Source organism: Cygnus olor, chromosome 3, assembly GCF_009769625.2.
Source record: "Cygnus olor isolate bCygOlo1 chromosome 3, bCygOlo1.pri.v2, whole genome shotgun sequence".
Lineage (NCBI taxonomy): Eukaryota > Metazoa > Chordata > Aves > Anseriformes > Anatidae > Cygnus > Cygnus olor.
In genome coordinates, this window is record NC_049171.1 from 48,194,267 (window position 1) to 48,216,829 (window position 22,563).

The 22,563-nt window shown below is 43.3% G+C and overlaps 1 protein-coding gene across 1 annotated transcript in view; it reads right to left on the bottom strand.

Annotated features, from left to right (window-relative positions):
• Nucleotides 1-15,843, bottom strand: part of SEC63 (SEC63 homolog, protein translocation regulator) — a 58,507-nt gene extending 42,664 nt beyond the window's left edge. The window contains exon 1 of the mRNA XM_040551827.1: nucleotides 15,502-15,843. Within this exon, the coding sequence (XP_040407761.1) occupies nucleotides 15,502-15,625 (124 nt within the window). The 5' untranslated portion in view covers nucleotides 15,626-15,843. The remainder of the gene's footprint in view (nucleotides 1-15,501) is intronic.
• Between the last annotated feature and the right edge of the window lie 6,720 nt (nucleotides 15,844-22,563).

Consider the following 22,563-nt stretch of genomic DNA (forward strand, 5'->3'; position numbering starts at 1 on the left):
CAGCAACTCAATATAACGCTAAACAGCTTTACGGGATTCTTTCTGAAGATTAATTTAGTTGTCCTATCATCCCTGAAGACAGGGATGAGAGAGGATAATTCAATCCCCTGTCTCTGATCCGAGTCTTACAGGGCTTCAAAATAATCTTCCAAGCTTGTCTCCCATTTTTGTATAATAGGTAAACTGCACAGATACTTTGAAGTTCTCCCCATCAGCAAGGATTGGTCACATACTTAAAATATGTATTAAATGTGAAATTTCTGAACAAAAAAGATATGGTTAGTATTTGGTTTAGCAACTGCCAACCTAGTTTCACCTCACTGTTGTGTAAGGCACTGTGAAGATTCAGAAGACAATGAAAACAAGGTTAAAATGCAACACTGACTCCCTAATGGAAGAATGCAAACTAATTTGGCAGTTTGTCTTCAGAATTTTTTATTTTTTTTATTTTTTTTAAGAAAAAAATTGTGGGAGAGCTCTACTGGTTCAGAACTAAATTTGCCACAACTAGACACGAGCGTATCGTTACTTAAAATTAGATTTTTTTTTTAAACGCAAAGCTAAGGGACATTACCAGCACATAGATCTGGTGTATCATAAAAGCTGACTGCATTAAAGACTAGCCGGACAATTAAGTAATGGGGGACTACAGAACTCTGCTACAGAAATAGGCAGGAAAACAATCTGGGGATTTCAAATGGCCACTGGACAACTACAAGCCACAGCACTATGTTTTTATTAAAGTCACCTATGATACTTGAACAAATCAGGTATCACCCTTCTAAGACAAGACACGTGCTGGTACAAGTCTTTCACTTCAAACACTATCTGTAACTTTGTGCTGTGCTGAAGCCAGATGAAGCCAACTGTTCAATTCAAGCAGATCAGATGAGATCAGCTACCCGACCCAATCCATGGCATGGCCCCACAGGCATTTCTGCAGCACAATTCAGGGGCGCTGCTGCTCGGTAGCTGCCCTAGCTGACCACGTTGCTTGGAGAAATTCCTAGAACTAACGTGAAAATGGATTACCAGTGCACTGGGAGAAACAGCAAGTGACTAAGAGAACTTGGAGGGGACCTAGAGGTGACTAAGAGAGCTTGCTTTACTTAATCCTGTGAAGCAAAGCCTAACAGGATATGACTCCTAGTGTTTCTGCAAGGAGGCTTTTAACAAGATGCTCTGCCCTGTCTTTAAAGATCTGTGCCATGTTGTGACACAATGCCCCGGTTCCCACATCTGCCTGCTGTCCAGCCCTGACAATTGCCAGATGATCCTCTCCTTTCTCCCCTGTCTACATCCTCCCTGCAAGAACGACCAACACCCTTCACCTTACCATGCCAAAAAGCTTCCAAAAAGCCCACGGGGAAGACGAGACAAATAGAAGGGAAAAAAAAAAAAAAAAAAAGGAAAAAAAGTTATAAAAGGTAAATTAGAGCTGGCACTAGGTCAAATGAAAACTGACCACAGAGAAGCTAAAGGTGTTTTGTAGCAACCTGAGAACTGAGGTTTTGGAACAGCCTTTCAGTAACAGCTGCAAGAGCTGTTATTTTGTGAACAGTCTGAAAACAGCATCAAGGAAAAGAAAAACGAGGCAAATGGTAGGAGCAAAAGTTAAGCCCTTTGGATGTGTAAACATGACACCCAAGTCAGACACAAGAGTCATGGCAATGATGTTCTGGAAAAGCAACGCCATGCAGGGGGACCCCTTCAAATTAATAAAGAATTAAGATATGATGCCAAGCAGTCACTGCATTTTACACACACATGAAAAAACTCTGGATCAAGTTTAACTACAATTGATTAAACCCTATCAGAGCAAAAATACATCATTAATTTCTTTCCAATCTTGGCACTGCAATGGTCTCATTTGATTAACAACCCCACAAGGTAACAGGGCATTAAGAAGATGAGTGATTTTTTATAGGTATCTGTCTGGAACAGAAAGAGAACCAGAACTTGCTCAATTTGATGCTAAAGTCCAGACTATTCAAATTATTTGGAACTACCCCCAGGCACTCCCTTCTGTCATAATTCATCATTAACACATTAACTTGTGGAATTCAAAAACTTGGGAGGAGGAAGAGAGAATAAAGACAGCATCCGTTGCAGTTTAGGCAGAAAGCTACTGGTGAAACAACACCCTGAGTAGGAAAGATACATGACATTTCTGCTGTACACAGGAAAAAAAAAAAAAAGACTTCCTATTTATTTAAGGATAACCTGTAAGATTGCACCAAAGAAAACACTTATCTTGTTAGGAAGAAGTTGGTTGCACAAGAAAAACAAAAAAGAAAGCCTAGCTAGAGCCTGAATACCAGATAATTACCGTGCCTAACAAAAGCAGCAATGTATTCCTAATGAGCAAGCTGTGGATAAATCAGGTCCTTTTTTTTTTTTTTTTTTTTTTGCTTTGCCTTCCTCTCCCAAGGATCCCTCTTTCACACAAGTGGATTTGCCATGCCACAGAACTGGCATGCTGCCCCTGCAATCCCCTGCAGACCCCGAGCATGCAGGAATACCCTTTATTTTTACCCAATAAATAAATTCATTGCAAAGCTTTACCCTGAGCAGCATACAATAGGAATTGTACCGCGTTTAGATCTTAGCTCTGGAATCCTTGCTCTGTCAGGGAAAAAGGTTCAGAGTCTGAAAAGCAGACAAAAGTTCTGTTTCTTCTCACTCCAGATCATGGCTCCCCATTAAAGCCTAAGAGCCCTTCATACACTGCCCTTTGAGATGGGATTACAGGGAGACAAGTGGGGGAAAAATGAGTTTCCTCTGGTCAAAGTGACTTCTCATTTGATGGGTAAAATCCTTAACAATAGTGCATTTCTCCTAAAATAGGTATTAGAGAGCCTTGAAAAGCAAAGGCGTAATGCATCCATGAGCTTCTGAATTAATCTCACCAACAATAATCCATGTATCAAGGTATTGTTAAAGCACCCCTCTCAGACTTGGACAGAGTGCCAGTTCATTCCTGTCAGTAACCCGGGGAAGCATCCCACGATTCCTTCATTTCCCCCCAAATTCCTTCAGATGCATCCAAAATTCCTGAGATTCACATGCAATTTTTCATCAGTATAACTCTTTTCCTTGCAGAGTTTTCAGAAACCTTTCAGGGTTTTCAGAAGTGCCTATTACAGTATCTTAATAACTGTACATGAATATCCAGCCAAAACTGAATCTTAATACACTCCTTAGGTTCTTGAGAGATTAACAAGTTACTGGTACAAAAAGTAATCAGGGCCACTTCTTTCAATTACTTGGGAAGAACTAGTCACAACCTCCAATGATACTAGTTAGTATTTTAAATCGACTAGTCCAACACTGTCCAAAGCTTTTAGAGAAATGAAAATAAAATCAGACCCTGACACAGTTAGGTTATGGATATCTAATTAAAAAAAAGTACAGTTCATTTGTATATTAATCAGGTTACTACTTTTGGAGGAAAATAATTTACAAGCATTTCTTCCTTAACCGGTAGCTGGCCATTTGACTACGTACCTTAACTAGACAGTGACTGGAAATCATTGGTCTAGAGATATAGTCAACTTTATCTTGAATACAAAGAGGCATTCCGAACAACAAGCTCAAAGCCATTATTTAAAAAAAAAAAAAAAGATAAAAAGGACTGTCTTTGATCTTTGGTCTTTATTTCTTTTACTTGGTGACTAAGGCTTTTCTTTTTATATTCCAGACAACAATACAGAGATCAGTAGGAAATCCTTAAGTATTAACAATTAACCCTGTCCTCTTTGTCAGAACTTATGTATTCCTCTTGAATAGCCACACCTTCAGAGGGAGTGATTTTAGGATGAGTAAGGCAGACTTGCCTAATTTTCCTGGGTGGGTGACCCAGACCACGTAGTTCTTGGGTATCACAGAACCACTGAACACCTGAGGCTGGAAGAGCTCTCTGGAGGTCATGTAGTCTAAGCCTGCTGCTCACAGCAGTGCCAACAAAAGCAGGTGCTCAGGGCCTTGGCTGTAGGCCTTTGAGTATCTTCAAGGAGAGGGGCTCCTCTTTGTAACCCGTTCCAGTGTTTGATCACCCTGACAGTGGAAAATGAAACATCTCGTGTCAGTCTCAACATCTATCCCATTTACCCATCACGGGCAGGGTGAGGAGCACAAGGCACCCGGACACAGAAAGAGGCCAACCACGGGCTGGATTCACAGTTTCCACAGCTTACATACCATCTGTGGCCAACAACTTGGCCATGCTTGACTTGGTTGTACATTTTTGATGCTCAACCATACCCAAGCCTTCCTTTCTGGCACACACACTCCCCTCCCGTCCCACCACATCACAAAGATGCCAAGTCTTTGACATCCCGCACAAACACTGTCTTCCAAATCCAAGGCCTTAACAGAAGGCAGCAACTGCACATTGTTTTACCACAGCCCGATCACGCTGAGGACTACCAGCAGACACACGTCTCTTGACGGAGCAGCAAGGACAGCAGCAGCACGGGCCCTGCCAGGCACCGAGGGACACGAGTCCTTCTGCTGACACAAAGATCTGAGGTGTACATTGGCACAACCTCGTGAAACGTGATAAAAGCAGTACCATATAGAGAATGGACTGCTACCGTGGACAGTAACAGCACCCATTAACTCAGCTATGCTAAGACATCAAAGAAAAGATCAGGGATTTAAGTTGGCTTTAGGCAAACACCATAAAGCAATACAAATACAACAACACTGTAATAGTTTTCTTTCATTTTTAGTAACCAGTGTAAATGAACCTACACTATCCATCACTTCAGAAATAATTCCTGCCCTACTCCCTTCTGACAAAGGAGCAGAAGTGGTCTTCGCTATTCTACTATTTAAAGTGCTTGAAAAGTTTCGTTTACTTGTTTTTGAAAATACAGGAGGCTCCATTTTATCCACAGGCAAGCTTAACAAATTATGCTTTTTTAGGCCCAACCTTTTTGTCTAAGGTTCTGAGGGCTCCAACAAGTGAGCCAAAAGAAAACTTAAGGGAGATTTTTCTCATCTTCTACCTCCTCTTGAGGAATCAGACAGGGTTACACAGTTTGCTGTTTGATAATTTTCATCCTGTAAATTGTGCACTAAAAGGTTACTGTTTCCTTTCACCAGTTACTCACAAGCCCTTAATGCAAGCTATGTATACATACACTTATGCAAAGGCTGACCTCTTAAGAGTTTATGCAATCACGGAAATTAAACAACGTTACAGACAACTTATTTACTGAAGTCTTGAGCTGGGGACCTCTGAACAAATTTACTTTGTTAAATTACAGAACCGATTCCCAAATAGCAGGTGATGAATACAAGTATGACAACGTTGCCGCACCGACTTATTAGGCCACCTAGGGTAGCTGAGAATATTTTAAAAGAATGAGAAGATAAGGAAAAACACTACATACACTTTAAAAAGAAGACACTGACAAATTGACAATGATGTTTTAAAGCAGTGACCCATCTTCCCCAAGAACTAAGGCAAGATTCAAACTTGCAGGAGCTCAATGCTAAATAACTTCAAACCTTATTACAAAAGGGTTGACTTCAGTGCAAAACCCCAAGTTATGAGGCATGAAGTAAATTAAGTTGGTTTAACAGCATTCTAAAATACAGTTGTACAAAGGCAAAAGCTTTCAAATGAACACTAGTGTTTCGGTTAAGATTTTTTTTTTTTATTGGAAAGCGTGTTTCAGGAGGTAAGTCACATAAAACACTGGTGAAAGACTTTGAATTGATCATATTAGCAGAAATTTCAACAAATTAAATAGATGCTCTCCAATTTTAATACCTATTATTGTGAGAATTGCCCTCATTACCCCAAGTTGATCCATAAAGAGGTCACGTCCATGTTAGCCTCTTCACTGAAATGTTTACAGCTGAATAATCTAATCCTAGTTGTTTTCCAAAGAGATTGCATCTGTCCAGTAAATATTCATAGAAGTAATCAAAATACCAGAAGGGTTTGAGTAACATGTTGCTCTTAACCCTTAAAACTCCAGGCAGTTCACAACCAACAGAAAGTCCTGTCCAAGTCCTCAGTAGCAAGCCTTACCTTCCAGGGCTTTTTTTTTTTTTTTCCAGTAACAAGATTAAGGCTAAGTGGGACAAAAGATAGCCAAACCTTACATTCACATACTGTTACACATATTTGCTGACCAAGAGATAATATTTTTTACTAATTATTTGATGACTAAGATAATTCAACATCTTGAAAGTTAACAACTTCTTAGAGGTTAGATTTTTCTTGGATTTTGTTTACGGTTAGCCTCACTGGTCTCAGGGCACAGTTCCACATTACAATTACTCCTTATCAAGTGATTGGCTCCCTTATTAGTTGGTCATCTCATTTGTGCTGGCAAAACTAGTGGGACTAACTATATTAACGTCTTAATCTACATCACCTAAATTATCAAGCTTATAGTTGGGCCATACCTATAGTTGCATCAGCAAACCTGCAACAGAGGCTGAGAAGAGTCAAAACCTAGCCATTTTAATACAGAATGACACCCACACAAATCACAGTTAATAATTTTAGATGAAATCAATAGGATGTGGAAGTCTTGGAGCCCAACACTCCTGAATTATTAGTTTTATTTTACCAAATTGATGTGGGGGACCTCTGAGGAAAACAGAACACAGTCATTCCAGAAAAGATGTTGGCAAGTCATTCAGGACACCACCAACCACTAAAATACCTGTATTCAGTATTATTCCGATGCATACCTTCAATAAACTATAATGAAGGACAGATAAGTACCATACATCCACAGATAATCAGTGAGATTTTTGTAAAGGAAAATTGAGCTTTACAAACCTGAGTTCTCTACAGAAAGTAAACATATGAACGGAGATCCTAGTGATACAGTTTATGGTTTCCAAAAAGTTTTTGAAAAGTTCCTCTTACAAATCTTTTAGAAAAGCCACTTAAATATTGCAAAAGTAAATACGTGGCTAGAAGACGGAGGGAACGGCCAGTTCTCACAGGGGAAAAAAAAAATCACCAAACGATCTGTAGGAATCAGTGTTTGAACTGTGATACTAAAGTTTTACTAATAAGCAACTTGAGTAATGGAACAAGCAGTAAAATAAAGCTTCTGAATGATACTAAGCTCTTCTGGGTAGCAAGGACAAGGGCATCCTGAAGAGCTGTGAATATCAAGTGGACAACAGAACGACTCGAGAAATCCAGGACATGAAAAAGAGCATTGGGGACTACCCTAGTTTCATATGTATATGAAAGCTGACCGTTACCTCTCAGGAATGATATCTTGTTATTGTGAGAAACAGTTCTATGACAATGTCAGCTGAACGAACACTTATTATTGATAAAAAGCAAAGCAAACGTTGAGTTATGAGTAAACAAGGGAAATATTATTTCACCACACAAGCTTAGGGTATACACAACCTTAAGTATGATACACAGTCCTGGCCCCCGCCTACCAGAGAGGGACAACTAGAAAACATTCAATTAAGGTCAACAAGCGCCATCAAAACTATGATAAGATTTACATCCAAAATACAAGCCACAAATCTTTACCCCGGAAGACAGAGAGAAGTGCAAAGAGAAGTAATAGAAGGCTGTAAAAACCAGAAGTGACAGGACAGATATGACAATAATTTACTGCCTCCTCCAGCACAACAACTGAGGAGGAAAAAAAAAACTGAAAGATATAAAACAAAGGTGATTATTTGCATTGCGGTCAGCAGAATTGGTGAACTCCTTGCCATAGGATGCTATGTTAAAGAAGTCACTGAACTGAAAACCATTGACAACTGGAAAAATATGCAAAAGAAGCACTGTTTATACTTGTCTTGTTATTAAGGCATATAAGCATTTGCCATATTATAAGGACATCATCAGACCTGACCCAGTATGTCTGCTCTTTTGTTTCTATAGATGTTGATGATATTTGGACTTTTTGGCAAGTTTTTGCAGAAGTCACAATGCTCCTGCAGAGGACAACAAAATATATTTTTATTTTCATTAATGAGAGAAACAATTAAAAAATATTTAAAAAATATCACCCTTCAGCCATTTTTTTTTTTAATAACACTGATATGGTAATAGCTTTTTGAAAGAGATTGTAAAAGTTGAGATAATATAGCTCACAAAAAATAATTAGAGGTCCTCAGCTGTAACTGATGCATCATTTTCAGTACTACAAAAAGCATGATGGAAGCAACATGAACAAGACTGCCATAGATATCCTTAGAACTGTTTTTCCCTTTACGATTTGTACAGTAGTTTAGGGTAAAAACTGCATTCATAAAAATAACTGGAATTCATAATTTGACATGAATATACTTATCCCTGTAAAAAATAAAAAAATAAAGAAACTTGTGATTAGTTAACAGGAGAAATACAGCAGATGATAGAAAACTGGAGAAGTTAGGTAAGGAGCAACATTAACGATTCCTACCCTTCACTAATTTAACTCTGCAATTCACTAAGTCAACATGAATTTTGGGTCAGACTTTTTAGGACCCTTTTACATTGTCTTTGTGTATATACATAAAATACTTTGTGAAGATAAACATAAACCTACAGGTCCCTACTTAAGCAACACTAATGTGAAACAATCTGCAGTTTCCATTTCTTAAAGGCAGCTGAACTGATCCAGGACGACTGCCAAAAAAAAAAAAATTGGTTACCTTTCACTCCCTTTCAGCCTCTCCTTTGTTCTCTACTTTGTTTGGTGTCTCAGACTCAAAACACAACCAAACTAAACTGAGGAGGGTCATCAGCCAAGGAGCCTCTAAACCGGTGGCATACTTGATCGGTCACACCATCAGCCAGCATCAGGGTCCTGGTACCCTTGGGATACATCCAAGTAACAGAACAGGGATGCATCCACATACGTAACAACTTCTGTAAGGACACACAAAAACTAAACAAGTGAGAATAAAAACCCTGCATATTCTTTAGGCACTATTCGCACTTCATTGTTGTGAGCAACTATGCTAGTTTCAAATAGTTCAGCCAGCCAACCAACAGAAAGGCACCTTTTGAGTCTAAAATGCGTCATCACCAACATATTTGTATTTACAATTCTTAGAAGTAATTTTCTGTACAAGGGAAACGTTAAGTAAAGGTGAAAATCTGAAGGCACCTCTTCAATCTTCTAAACTGTATGATCATTTAAAAAACAGTGCAGGCAGAAATCTTTCTGCTGTGGAAGGAAATGAAGTACCTGCTTCAGGCACCATCTAATCCTGATATGGTCCAACCAGCACAGCCTCCCTCATTTTCGGAGGCAGGCACACGTGTGTGAGGTGGCTTCCAGCCAAGCTCCCTCAGCAGGAGAAGGCAGAAACACGGGGGCAAAGACAGCAGGAACACAGGACAAGACAGTCCTGGTCTAGACTTGTTCAAATTGATGCAGAACTGCACCTTCTTCACTGGCATGACTTTAAAGAACCACCACCACCAGCCCTAAACTCCCACTTTGCAGTCTCTGATGACCCCATTCTGCGTCTTCTACCTTGTTCCTCTCTCAAGTTCCTGTCCCTACTGTGTGAGCGGTTTAACTGCTCACAAAGCCATAACTGAACCATCATACGTTACCCTTGAATCTATCGGGTTGAATGGCACTAACCCAAGTTCTCCAACACATGGCCTGTCCATTCTGGTAGCTCGATAGGGTCTAACGTGAGCAGACAATATATCCCTACAGAAAATAAAACATGAACAGCAAGGTACATAATCCCACTTTTACCATACTGTTTCCATAAGCTTCCATTACACAGGTTTAATTAAAAATAATAGAAACAGCTTTATTTTCACATACATGTAATGAGAGATAAAGTTCTTGTAATAGCTTGGTCTTTATCTTGCAAAAAAAGGCTTTTCAGATTTAAGTGCTCTGGACAGTCTTGAAGCTACTCAATTAATCTCCAACACAGGGTTATTAATTTTATTTTACTGTTAGGATGTTACAATGTTCATAATAAAATTACAGTAATTCAAAAAGCTTCCATGAAAGGACTTTTTTTTTCCAAATAAAAGAGCAGTTTAGATAACTGTCCAAAAGCTTTGTTTTAAAATGTATTCTGTGAGATAATTGCCAGGCATTACCAATGACATCTCATGATGATTGCCCTTTCTTCCAATGTTTCTGAAAAAACACTAATGCTTCCAAACTGTGACAAAGTAAAAATTAACAAAACATTAAATATCACCACCATACTCTCTTCTCCCTCATTATAGTCACTTAATAAACTGTATTTTTCTGAACTTGAAATAGTTTAAGTTAACCACAGCACACTCAATCTCTTAATACTGGAAAAAAAATCAATTTGTATGTAATAATCATTCTTAAATGCGTATCTGAGTGTCACTGACTCCTCCTTCCACTTCCTGACACAATACCCACAGGTTATGTTAACATGAGATGATACACACGCACACGTGAACACAAAACACTCAAATTCACACCTAACGAGTTTTCACACCCATGCCCGTCCATCACATAAGCATCAGGAGCGAGCAGGGTATCCTGCATCCTTATCCTCTACTTCACCAACATCCAGTACTTTTATCCTGCCTCGTACCAGCACACACTAAAATGCTGAGAAATCCTTCCGAGGTAAGGTTAATGAGATTTCAGTGAGCTGTGAGCAAGGATGGGGGTCACAGTCAACCCGCTCCAACCAACTTCATTTTTATTTTAGCTTTCTGGGAGACTAGGAGCAGCACAGAGTGCTACCCTGGAACGGAAGCAGCACTATCAGGGAGGGCTGAGATCCCCTCCCACAGCTGCTGTTAGGTGCAAGTGTTCATTACTCTGTTACAAATAAAACAGAAGGAACACTGCCTGCATTCCTTACCTGGGCTTGAGACAAATCCAAGTTGCAGACTCACTGTTTGTCCTTAAAGAGACAAAGAACTGTAGCCTCCCTCCGCTCCTCTACTTCCATCTTAAAGTAGGGGATTAATACAGACCTCTGAATAGAGCCTTGAGATCGACAGACTAAAAATAAAATAAAAACATCAGAGAAACCTTTCTATCTATACTCCTACATGGGAATATCCAGCACAGTGGGAAGACATGCAGAGAAGTACGGTTCCTAACACAGTAAACCTGCATAGAAGGACTTTCACTCAAGGCTTTGAACATGCCTACCAAGTACTACCTGCATATGTATTTCTGTACTTTGTCCAGCCTCAATGCAAAACGGCTGCACTAGAGAAGTGTTTCTCAAACTGCCTACACTACTTCCTAGAGGTATCTCCAAATATTAGCAGGGAATAGCCTCCTTTAACCAGATTTCCTAAGTATTTATTTGTATTAGCTCTCTGGGAAAGCTCTAGCTACGTCTCAGGCACAGACATTTGAGAGGGGAGGATGCAGGGGGAAAAAGGTTGATGAGCAGGAGCAGAAGGGTTTTGGGAGAGGCAAAGGGGAAGAACCCAAAAAACCCTGCGCACATTATACGGATTTTTATCACAATTAAACTGAACACCTTTTATCCATTTCATGTCAGTATTTTCGTTCCTAGATAATACAAACATAGCAGCCCATCCTTCCCCCCTACCTCCACTCTTACAGTAGGTTTTTCTGCTCCTTCATTTCAGTAAGGCTGACATCCCAAGCAGAATAGCTCCTACAGTCTCTTTTCTATCACCGAAGAAACTAAGAGAGAAAATTTACATTAACCTCTGCATTCACACAGCTATTATTCTTTGTGGGCTTTGAACTGTTTTCAACATCTTGTTTTGTTCACGTTACCGTAAGAGGCTCGAGACAGAGACCTTTATTCTTCCCAGCAGCTTTGTAACACTTTGTGAATAACCAGTGCTCTACAACAGAATAATTTATTTAATGTATACCTAACTCAACTCAAAAATTGGCTGGAATGACGAGCCTTCCCAGATGGGTGTAGTTAAGTAACTACAAAACACACTGCAATCGACCCCTACCTGTTTCAGCACAGTTTTATAATTGTGTGCCTCAATTCAGCAGCACAGGTGTAAGTCAAGAAGCACACCAAGTTCAGCAAACACGTCGGCATTGTGCAACGACTGACGCATTATCCAACTAAATTCACTCACCTCTTGCTCTCCATTTCCTTTCTGGCTGCTGCTGTTTAATCCACACAAACTTACAATTAAACCAATTCAAAGCAATTCCAGCAACATGCAGATGCTCTGGATCGCACTCATCCATCCCTAACTGCTCAGAATAAACATCGTTTCTTCAACCCTCAAGATGAAACTTTTGAAATACAACTTTAAAATGCTCTTTTCAGAAAATATCTCCTCAGTTAAGAAGTGAATTTGGACCAGAATAACTTTTTAGCAACAGCAGATTTGGTTTCCAAGTCAAGAACAGTCCTTGCAACGGTTTTACTCACAGTAATTATGCTAAAGCTATACCAATATTTACCCAAAACAGAGGTAATCCACAAAAAGCACGAGCTGGGTGTTTTTAAACATACACATATATGTGTTTTAAAGATACAAGTCAAAGCTAAACATTACGGCAGTGCCGCTGTCACTTGAAGCCAGCACCATCCCCGAAATAATCAGTGGTGCCTGCCCAGGCTTTTAGCTGCACCCTTCCCACCCCGTGCCAGCGCAGACATCCATGAATCAACCCTATCCAGAAACCAATACTCATAAAAAGTAATGCAAGGGGGGAAAGTCAAAATTTAGCTTCAGCTCAATGCAATTTCTTCCACCACAGCAGTCAGATGCTCTGCTTGGCACACCGGGAAAGGGGAAAATACAAGTTGTCTTCTGTCAGAGCACCGCTACCCTGAAGTTACCCTGCAGTTATGAAACTACAGCCCAAGCTGCAAAGCCAAACAATTAACCTTTTACAGCAGCCTTATTAGCTTCACAATGAACACCGGGAAGATAAAGTCATTGGGACAAATACGTTTTACAAAGTCAATTACCTGCCTGTTTGGTTTATCAAAGCTGAGGTAATGAAGTTATAGGATAGTGCATTCTGTGACAACCAAAGGACAGCAACAACCCTCCCTTTCTCCCCCTCAAAAAAAAAAAAATTGATCCCTACTGCAGGCTGCAGCAACACTTCAGACAGACTCTCTTGCAGTGCCTTGATAAAACAGACTCAGAAAACCATGAAATCAAAGCAGGTCAAGTTCTACCCAGTATTTGAGAGATGCAAGAAGTTAAGTCACGCTCTTCTTCAGCATTGAGGAGCACTGATATGACATTTCAAAAGTTTACTCCAAAAAGAACAAAGATCAAAATCTTAATAGCTTGCCAAAACCACTATCCTACTGTAAATTTGTGATTAGGTAACATTTTGTGTTTTCTCTAAGCAATGAGGCAATATAGATATATACTCCTACTTTCCAGTCTTCACTAGGGCAAAAAAGCATTTGATTCCACCCCCCCCTTTCATTTACTCTGTCAGCATTTACTACAAAACTACAGCACAGAGCAAACACTAAGATGCTGGGGAACAGCAGCAGTTCCCAGACTTGTGATGCTAACCATCATCTGAAGCCAGCTGGAAATCACTCATCGGTAATCCACGGCAGTACATCTGTAGGATGAAACAGCGGGCACTGAAGGCTTGACCTCCACACTACAAATGTTTCGCTCTTACTTCACACCAGCTTTGATTTGCTCCCACAAATCAAACACCCATCAGCGGCTGAAGCACATCTTCCAACGTAGCTTTTACCCCCAAAAGAAACCTACTCTGTGTTTAAGGTGCTGTGGTTTGCAAAAAGGTCTTGAAGTGAGGAGGTCAGCTGGGTGATTTCCTTTGAAGTTCACCCCAATCGGATCTCTTTGCTTCCAAATTACACGTGTTTTGGTTTTGTGTTCTTTAAACTAGCGTGTTATTCTGGAAACAAGAAGTCACGGCTAAACAACCAACATTTTGCACCATCATAAGGTTTTAATTTATTCCTGGTATCCCCTTCAAATGCTGCAACAGGTATGGCTGAATACATACAAAGCTGTGCGAAGCCTATTCAGGGGATTTTGCTGGAAACCAGTCACGCGAGCTGTACACACACAACGAGACCAACCCAATGAAGCAGGAGAGGGCTCCAGGAGCTCCGAACGGGATCTTGCACAACACCAACTTCTTGTGTAGAAAGAGCCACGTGGAACAAAACGCAACTACGACATCTGCCAGGAGAGCGTAGGCACACGATGAAGCCACACGCTAAAAATTGGACCGTGCTCACATTTTAAAACCCATTAAGACAATTACGAGGCAGAAATTATTCTTTCATTTCCACTCATTACCACGGTTGGTGATTTTCACTTAGTTGACTTATTTCTGTACCAACACTGCAATGAAATTTATCTTGTGTTTTCAAAGAGTGGTCTGCTACAGCTTCGTAAGAACCCAGGACTAATTGCAGAAGGTTATGCGGTAGGCTCTCCACACACATGCAAGACAACGCTGGCCAGAGGGGAAGAAATGAGTAACGTTTAACAGTAGACCTAATTGGAAATTGGGTACAACTCATAAAGCCGTACTCCAAATTTACATTCCCATTTTCTAGCATTCTGTAAGGATAACCTTATATATGAGGTTCAAACATAATGCTAGTAAAGTGTTCCTGTGTCTGGCAACATTTCTATGGATCCTGGTTTTTCTGTCAGTCCCCCGAAGCCGGGGAGCTAGCAGCAGTGTCACTGCTGGCCGTGCCACTCTGCACAGCACCTCAGCTAAGTCCAAGCAGCTCTCCCCAGCAGTAGCTGCTAAAAACTATGGAGTGAGTACACCATCACCAAAGAGAAAGAATGATTTTCTTTCCCATTACCTCCCACCCTTCACCAGAACAATAACAAAACAAAAGTCTTGCATTTGGGGGAGCAGGTCCAGAAGTAGAGCTACCTTCTCTCTTTGATCTCCTGCTCCTCAGGAGCAACCAAAAGGCCACAAAATGCCTTCAGCACCAGCAACATCTTGCAGCAGCCGGGATTCAGCACAAGACAAGGCAAAGAAACCTTCCTTTCAAACAGATAGGGCTAACTCCCCGATGTACAACAGGTAGCACCAGAGGGCAGAGATCAACCCAACGCAGAGGTGCTACAGCCAGCGTGCCCTGGCAGAACCCCAAGCATGTCTGCCAGCAATGGAGATAGGTAAACAGCTGCGATCTAGCACTAAAATGACATTACTTCTAGGATTTTTTCCTACTTACTCCTTCCTAGGAGGTAATGGAAGATTTCACCGTCGAGCATTTATTCTGCGGTTAAAAGCCAGTCAAAGCGAAACGCGTAAGCCCTTTAAAATGGCATACAAAGGCAAAAAATAACTACGAGATAGAAAGGTGGGGTGAACGAAATGGGTTTATCCCCGGCTCAAATCCCCTGAAAGAGACACCAGTGGGGCTGGCCCCCAGCACCGTGCCGGCCCCGGGCACCCCACAAAGCCCAACAGCGGGGCAGCACCGGGGGGGGGGGGGGCGTTAACGCCTCAGAACACCCCGGGAACCCCTGGGGCCGCCCCCCGGGGGGGGGGGGGGGGGGAAGCCTCGCCGCACAGCCCCGTCCCCGCCGCTCACCGGCGTGCTGGTCGCGGGGCCACAGGTAGTAGGTGGCGGGGATGACGATGAGCCCCACGAAGCTGGTGAGGAAGTAGAAGAAGGTGTTGCCGCTGTCGTCGTACTGGAACTGCTGCCCCGCCATGGCCGCCCGCCCGTGGGCAGCAGCGGCGGCAGCGGCGGCGGCGGCAGCGGCACCGCCAGGCCCGGCCCGGCCTCGCCCTCGCCCTCAAACGGCTCGAAGCGGGGCCCGCCGGGCACGCGCCGCGGGCTCCCGCGGAGACGGGCACGAGCGCGCGCGCGCGCGCCCCTGCCGCTCTCTCCGCCCGCTCCCGCCGGCCCCGCCGCAAGGAGACGTGTCACTGCGCAGCCACCATAGCCATTGTGACGTCACACCGCCGCGCCCGCCCCGGCCGCCCGCGCTGTGATTCGCCGCGAGCGAGGCCACGCCCCTCGCCTTCCGCCGCGGGGGCCGCGCCCGCCCCGCTCGTGGCTCCGCCCACCCCGCCCGTGGCCACGCCCCCCCGCCCAGCGCACGCCCCCATTTTGTCCCCGCTGCGTGAGGCTCCCCTCGCCACAAGATGGCGCCCGCGCCGCGCGGTGGCTGCGGCTCGTGGGGGAGGGCTGGGGGCTCTGAGGGGCGTGTGAGGTGTTTTTGTAACAATTCCCTGTCAGATCCTCGCAGAGTTTATAAGCAGAATAAAATACTTCCTGCTATGTCTTTTGCTATGTGCGTGGCCTTTCACTGAGTACTTCCTGCAGCAGCGACAGCTCTTGCAATAGCTGTTTTGGAAGATGCCTGAATACATAAAGCACTCACCTCCCCAAGAACATTTCTAGTCCTAAATTTCCCAGTGAGACAGTGAAACGTTTCCGTACAGTTAAAAAAAAAAAAAAAAAAAAAAAAAAAAGAAAAAAGAATCAATAAGAACCTTAGCCTGGTTTTGTAAGCAGAGGAAATGCTTCTTCTGCCACTGTGTTCAGCTGCCGAGTCCGTTTCTTCAGATAAAGGGGTAGAGCTCTCAAAGACAGTTAAGTTCCTACAGGTTTTGCAAAATTAACCTGTTGGATGAGGAAGGTTTGTGGGTGCTCCAAGGTGAAGGACCAGCAGTGGCTGAGCTAGGGTAACATCTTACCTAAGCACTGTACAATCCACACAGGGAACAGTGTGTGTAAGTGCCCCACAACAAATCTTTGGTCGATGCATTCAGCCGATCACAGGAGCCAGATCAGGAGGAAAGCAGGCATCTCTCACAGGGCAGGTCACGAAACTGCTTCTTAATGCCATTATTATGGAGCCCAGCTATTGATTTTCTGTCAGGTGTTGGCAAAGTTGGCTTGTGAGGGGGCTGCCTTGGCATTAACTGATCTAGTGAGGGAATCCTGGAGGCTGCTCTGGGCTTCATCCTGTCTCTGCTCTTCCCCTGTGAGCCTGTTCCAGCTATCAGGGAACCGTCACTGGAAAAATAATTTCTGCTGTCCAGCTCTGGGCTTCCTGGTTAGGAGGTGTGTCACCCAGAATCTGAATAACAGAGTGAGCAGAGGCCATTCTAGCACAGACCCTAACAGTCTGTTTGAGTGTTGTTCCTTGTGTACACAATTTCCCCATGAACAATAATGGTTATCCCTTACTTCCATGGGGAAAGGGAGAATCAGTTGCTTTTCCCACCGGCAGCCTGTCAAATAACCGCAACCTGTTTGCATTTCAGGTGCAGCTGCGTCTATTGGAGGTAGAGACAACATTTTGGGAACACCCCAGCAGATAGCTATTTCTAAACTAGAAGAATTTGATCTTCCCCAAACACTCTCAGAATACTTTTAACACTCATTGTGTCAAGTCACAAAAGTGCATTCTTGCATTACACACCCCTGCTGCGCTACTCGCAGTCGTAGTGGACACTTCCACAGGGGCAGAGTGGTTTATTGCAATTACCCCAGAAGCACGGGGGCTGCCTCCTGCACCTCCCAGCACACTTATCAGTCTGACTTCTCCTTCCAGTGCAAAAGGCTTGGTAACGTTGACCTGTGGGGTTGGTGTTATGTGCGTGGTCATTCACATAGTGGTTTCACAGCCACCAGCATCGCTTTTGCATATCCTCTGATGTTGTTTCCAGTGTCACTGGAGATTGTCAGCTGCTGATTGCCTCTACCAAGCGTGCAGGTTGGGGCTTTCATCAAAGGAAAGATACAAAAAAAGCATTCTATCTTCAGTTCTACCTTCATCCCTAAACATGAACCAGAGACCCAAACTACTGGTAAGGTTGGCTGCAGAAGGCACAGAAAGGAGAAATGGTAGTGTGAAGGCAGAAAAACTATAAGCCCGGTATCTGAAACTGCACAACAACTGATGCATATTCATGCTGAAAACACGTCCATTTTCTGATGAGCTGGACAAATCTTCTGCCCCTTGTGTTACCTAGCAGCACACCTGCGCTTTTATCAGGAGCAGCTTGGGGGAACCATACAGTTCCGTGAATCAAGAAGAGGAGGTGCCAGGTCAGGAGAAAGACAATGCTTTGACAAAATCCTGTAATCTCTACAGAAGAACAGCTACTACAGATCTAGTAAGGCACCAAAGATGACAGTTGGACTGTTTTAGCAGGAATTAGTAGGAATGGTGAAATGTAGAACATTTCTGGTGTAACGAATAGGCAGTTTCAAACCTGAATGTAAGATTTTACGACCTGTGAAATGGTAATTACAATTTGGCAGATACGTCTATAGCTGTGGGAACTCGTATCCCAGATGTCATGACCTTCCTGAACTTCTGTGTCGTGGTGAACTGCCTTCCTACAGCCGAGGGAATCCGGAGAGCAGGAGTTTCCAGAGGTAGGGAATGGCCGGCAGATGGCGATCAAACACAGCCGTGGGGAGCTCTCCAGCTCATGCCGTTGCCTGACACGTCCGATAAGACGGTGACCGATTTCAATTTGCCAGTTTAGCAAGTATATTGGTTTCCAACAAAATGCAATGTGACTTTATATAAGTCTACCGTATCTGGGTCATTAAACCAAGAAAGGAAGAATGCTATCAGTGTGTTCAGGTGGGAAGGAGAGAAGATAACAGATTTGCATGACATATTTAATTGAAATGGGCATTACTGAGAAAATAGCTCTTTGTAAGAGCTTCAAAAGCACCTGTAGCCGTGGAAAAGCTACAGGCATGAGCCAGGCAGCAGGATCTGCACTGTGCATGTGGCTGTGGCCCACCTCAGGCTACCCAGCTGTGTTCAGTGGCAGTGCAGGACCCCTGCTTCTTGTCTCGCAGCCTCCTCCGCTCTGCAGACCATGTCACACAGGAGCCTTTGTATTTGGCCCAGCTGTTTTAGAAATATTCTTCCTGTGTGCATGTTTCATGACACAAGGTGGTCAATTCAATTAGTTCCAGTCAGCAAAGGTTGTATGTGACCAGCCTGGACACCTGTGAAATGAAAACGATCTCAAGAAGACAAACACACTACAGGAGGGAAGGTGCCTCCAGCTAAATGTACTAGGATGGGTGGACACCTGCCTTCACTGCCCTGCAAACACCATTGCTTATCTGGCTAGCATTTTTTATTGCTGCTATTTTACTTGTTTCTGGCAGAGAAGCCAGATTCAAATAAATGGCCCCGTGATCCACCCTGGGACTGGAGTGGACCTGTCACCTTAGGATTTACATGTTGATTTCAATGGCAACAAATACAATGGCTGCCCAGGGCCATCAAGGAGTTCACTGTGTAACGCATCTAACACGACCGTATGAGGAAGAAAAGTACCATGTTTTAACCTCTTCTTGGGGCTCCCACAAGTGTGTGACTCCCTCTGGTTGGGATTATCACATTCTTGTGCCCCTGATACCTGATTTGTTTCCACAGAGAGATGCGAAAGGCCATGTAACACCTTCTCCTTGGCACGCTTCCCAACATTTTGGAGTGATTTCCACAAAAGCTTCCATAGATCCGCTCCTGACTAGGTGCAAGGATTTGGCCAGGCTGACAGCAAGGGGATGGTGGAGGCAGTGGAGAAGCACTGGAGGAGAGTGATGGCAGAAGATCTGTAGGACAGCGAAGTGGAGCTTTCATGGGCAGTGCGCTGGATACTGCAGAACTTCTCTCAGTGGTTCACATCTGTCTGTAGTTCACATCTGTAGTTAAAGATGGTAGGAAATCAGGGGTATTTCCTACTTAGAGATGACAAATTCAGGACAGAAGTTACTAGGGCAAGTTGCTGGGAACTTATATCTCAGTTTTATAGGGATTAATGTCAGGGGGAAAAGGAAAACAAATAAACAAACAAACAAACAAACCAAACGACAGCAACAAACAGAAAAAACACACACAATGTTCCTGAACAACGCATGGTGCCCAGAGTGGGAAAATAAGAGCTCATGCACCTCATAAGCTCCTCTGTAATATTTGGGCTGTGATTCCCTGGAGTCTTACCCTCAGATGAAAATCTGAGGATGGAACAAGTTATATCAGGAATCAGTTTGGTTGGCATTTGGGCCTACTTTTTTATTTTTTGTTGGGTGCTGGGGATAATTCTGGAAATGGGAACACTGAACAGTGCATTAGGGGTAGGGGGTTTCCACAGACCTAGGTCCAAAATGCAGGTTCTCCAAGGGAGCTCTCTCTCCAGTCTTTCTAGGCCCTCGGTGAAGACAAACTCTGTCTGTTTCTCTTCCTCTGTTTCTATTCTCCCTATCTCTCTCATTTCTTATCTTTTTCTCATCTCTCTCTCATCTTTCTCGCTTCCTCTCTTGCTTTTTCTTCCTCTCTTTTTCTTCTTCCTCTCTCCCCTCTCTGCGTTTCCTTACCTTTCACCAGCCTCACAGAGGGAGCATGCCTGCAGGTCAGCCCTTGCGGAGGTGCAGACTTTGCCGCAGGGTTGCAAAGACATCAGGACATTGTGCTCATATCAGGAATACTAACGATAAAAGCTGGCGTGCTGCTGCTGCCTCTCTGGAAATTAGAAAGCACTGTGGCTAAATCCAGCAACTGGGACTGAGGGGTATTATGACGATAGGCACAACAAAGATGCAGTAAGTGGATTATCTGAAAAGCACCCCTTTTTTTCCACTGAGTTTCCCTTTTGTTTGTTTGTTTAAATTAACTATTTTATGCCATGATATTAATCATAGCCTAAAAACAGTGCAGTGGCACTGCCTTTAGAAATGGGAAATGATTTATAAATTGACCTTGCCGCCTGACATTCGTTCTTCAAACAACATGTGTTTTGATGGTTGACCTTGTAAACTGGGGAAGACAGAAGTAAGTCACAAAGATCCTGTGGGTTAAACTATTTTCCAAGCTGATTATAAAGCTTAGAGCTCAAAAGGTCTTTGCACAGAAACTCACAAAATACCTTTTCTTTTTAAAGGGTTATCATCACCTAATTCATTTTACCTCTGGTTTCGCATTAGAGGTATTGTTTACTCCTCTGCTGCTCAGAAAATGCTCAGCAAGTGTGATATTATAGCCCACCCCACAAGCCTGGCCCAAGTTACAGAGGCTTAGCACAGCATAACTCTACAGTATGTTCGCCGTACCTGTTTTTCATTAACGAATGTTGTCTGAATGTTTAAGAAGAGCTTTCCCTGACATTTTGTTTGTTTCTCAATAATCTCAATCATGCTGCCAGTGATCAGGCAAAACTCCCACTGACACTCTTGTCTGATAGACACCAATGCAAGATTTGCCTCGAAAATAGCTGTAGAACCATGCATGTAAATGTTACGCATCAGGACTTGTGCTGGCTTCCAGAAAGCTTTTGTCAGCTTTCATTAACAATTTATAATTAACTACAGTTCTCTGCTTCACTTTGTCCTCTGCTTATTTTTAAGGGGGCAAGAGCTCCTGAGTTTTGATTAAAGTGTCAGAAGGCAAAGGGTAAAAGATGTTTTTCATGAGGATTAAAATACAGTTAATATCTATCAAAGAGAAGCTAGTACCCACTGGCTGAACTGAACCGCATCTCACATTTGTGTCCGAAGTGAATGGCTGTTTGTATACACAGTTGGCAGAGAAAGTGGAGATAGAGGAGGCACAGGGAAGGGCAACTGGAAGGATCGAGGGAACCGTCTTGTGGTCACAGCACAAGGAGCGGCTCGGCAGGTGGGGACTCTGCAGAGGGGATGGTGGGAAGGGGCATGTTTAAGGTCTACAAAGCTTTGAAAAATAAAGATAAGAAGCGCTGCTGCACACAAATATTGCAACATTAGCATGGGAGAAAAGACCTCCAAGATGATCTGGTCCAACCATCACCCTACCACCAATGTCACCCACTAAACCATGTCCCTAAGCACCAGGTCCAACCTTTCCTTGAACACCCCCAGGGACGGTGACGCCACCACCTCCCTGGGCAGCCCATTCCAATGCCTGACTGCTCTTCCTGAGAAGAAATGTCTCCTAATTTCCAACCTAAACCTTCCCTGGCACAACTTGAGGCCATTCCCTCTAGTCCTATCACTGGTTACCTGTGAGAAGAGGCTGTTTAGAACAGACCAAAGCCAGTACTTCTGCGTCCAGCAGGCAGTGAACTCCTGTAGCTGGCAGCTACAGGAGGCTGGCGGAGCTGCACTGTGCCAGCTGGTTCATAGAGGGATGAGATGGACGACAGGTCCATGGATGGGTGCTACAAGGACTAGGCCAGGATGTACCCCTGAACATCCCTAGTACAGCAGAACTATATGCGGCAAAGAAAGGGGTCAATGGACCATCAAAGGTGGCTAGGCTCACGTTTGTCCTAAATAGCATCTCCTGTTGCCACTGTCCAGTGAAAGGAGCATCACCTGTCCTTATATTCATGCACACACACTGATATCTGTGTAGAGAGGTTTCTTCGCTTCAAAAACTGCCTTTTTTTTCATGAGCAGCCTTCCTATCTGCAGTATGATCAACAGTCTCTTGAGGACCTGTTGACTTCTCTGCTTCTGCATTGTAAATGTCCAGCCCAAATTCAAGTTCCTCAGCCCTGATGATTTTAACTTGGTCCAAACCATCCCATCCCAGATCATTCCTGAAAGCTGGGACAGATCATGAAAAACCAGAACATCAGCAACTTGTATCTTCCCACCTGCCTGAGCTGTGCACCCAGGGCACCA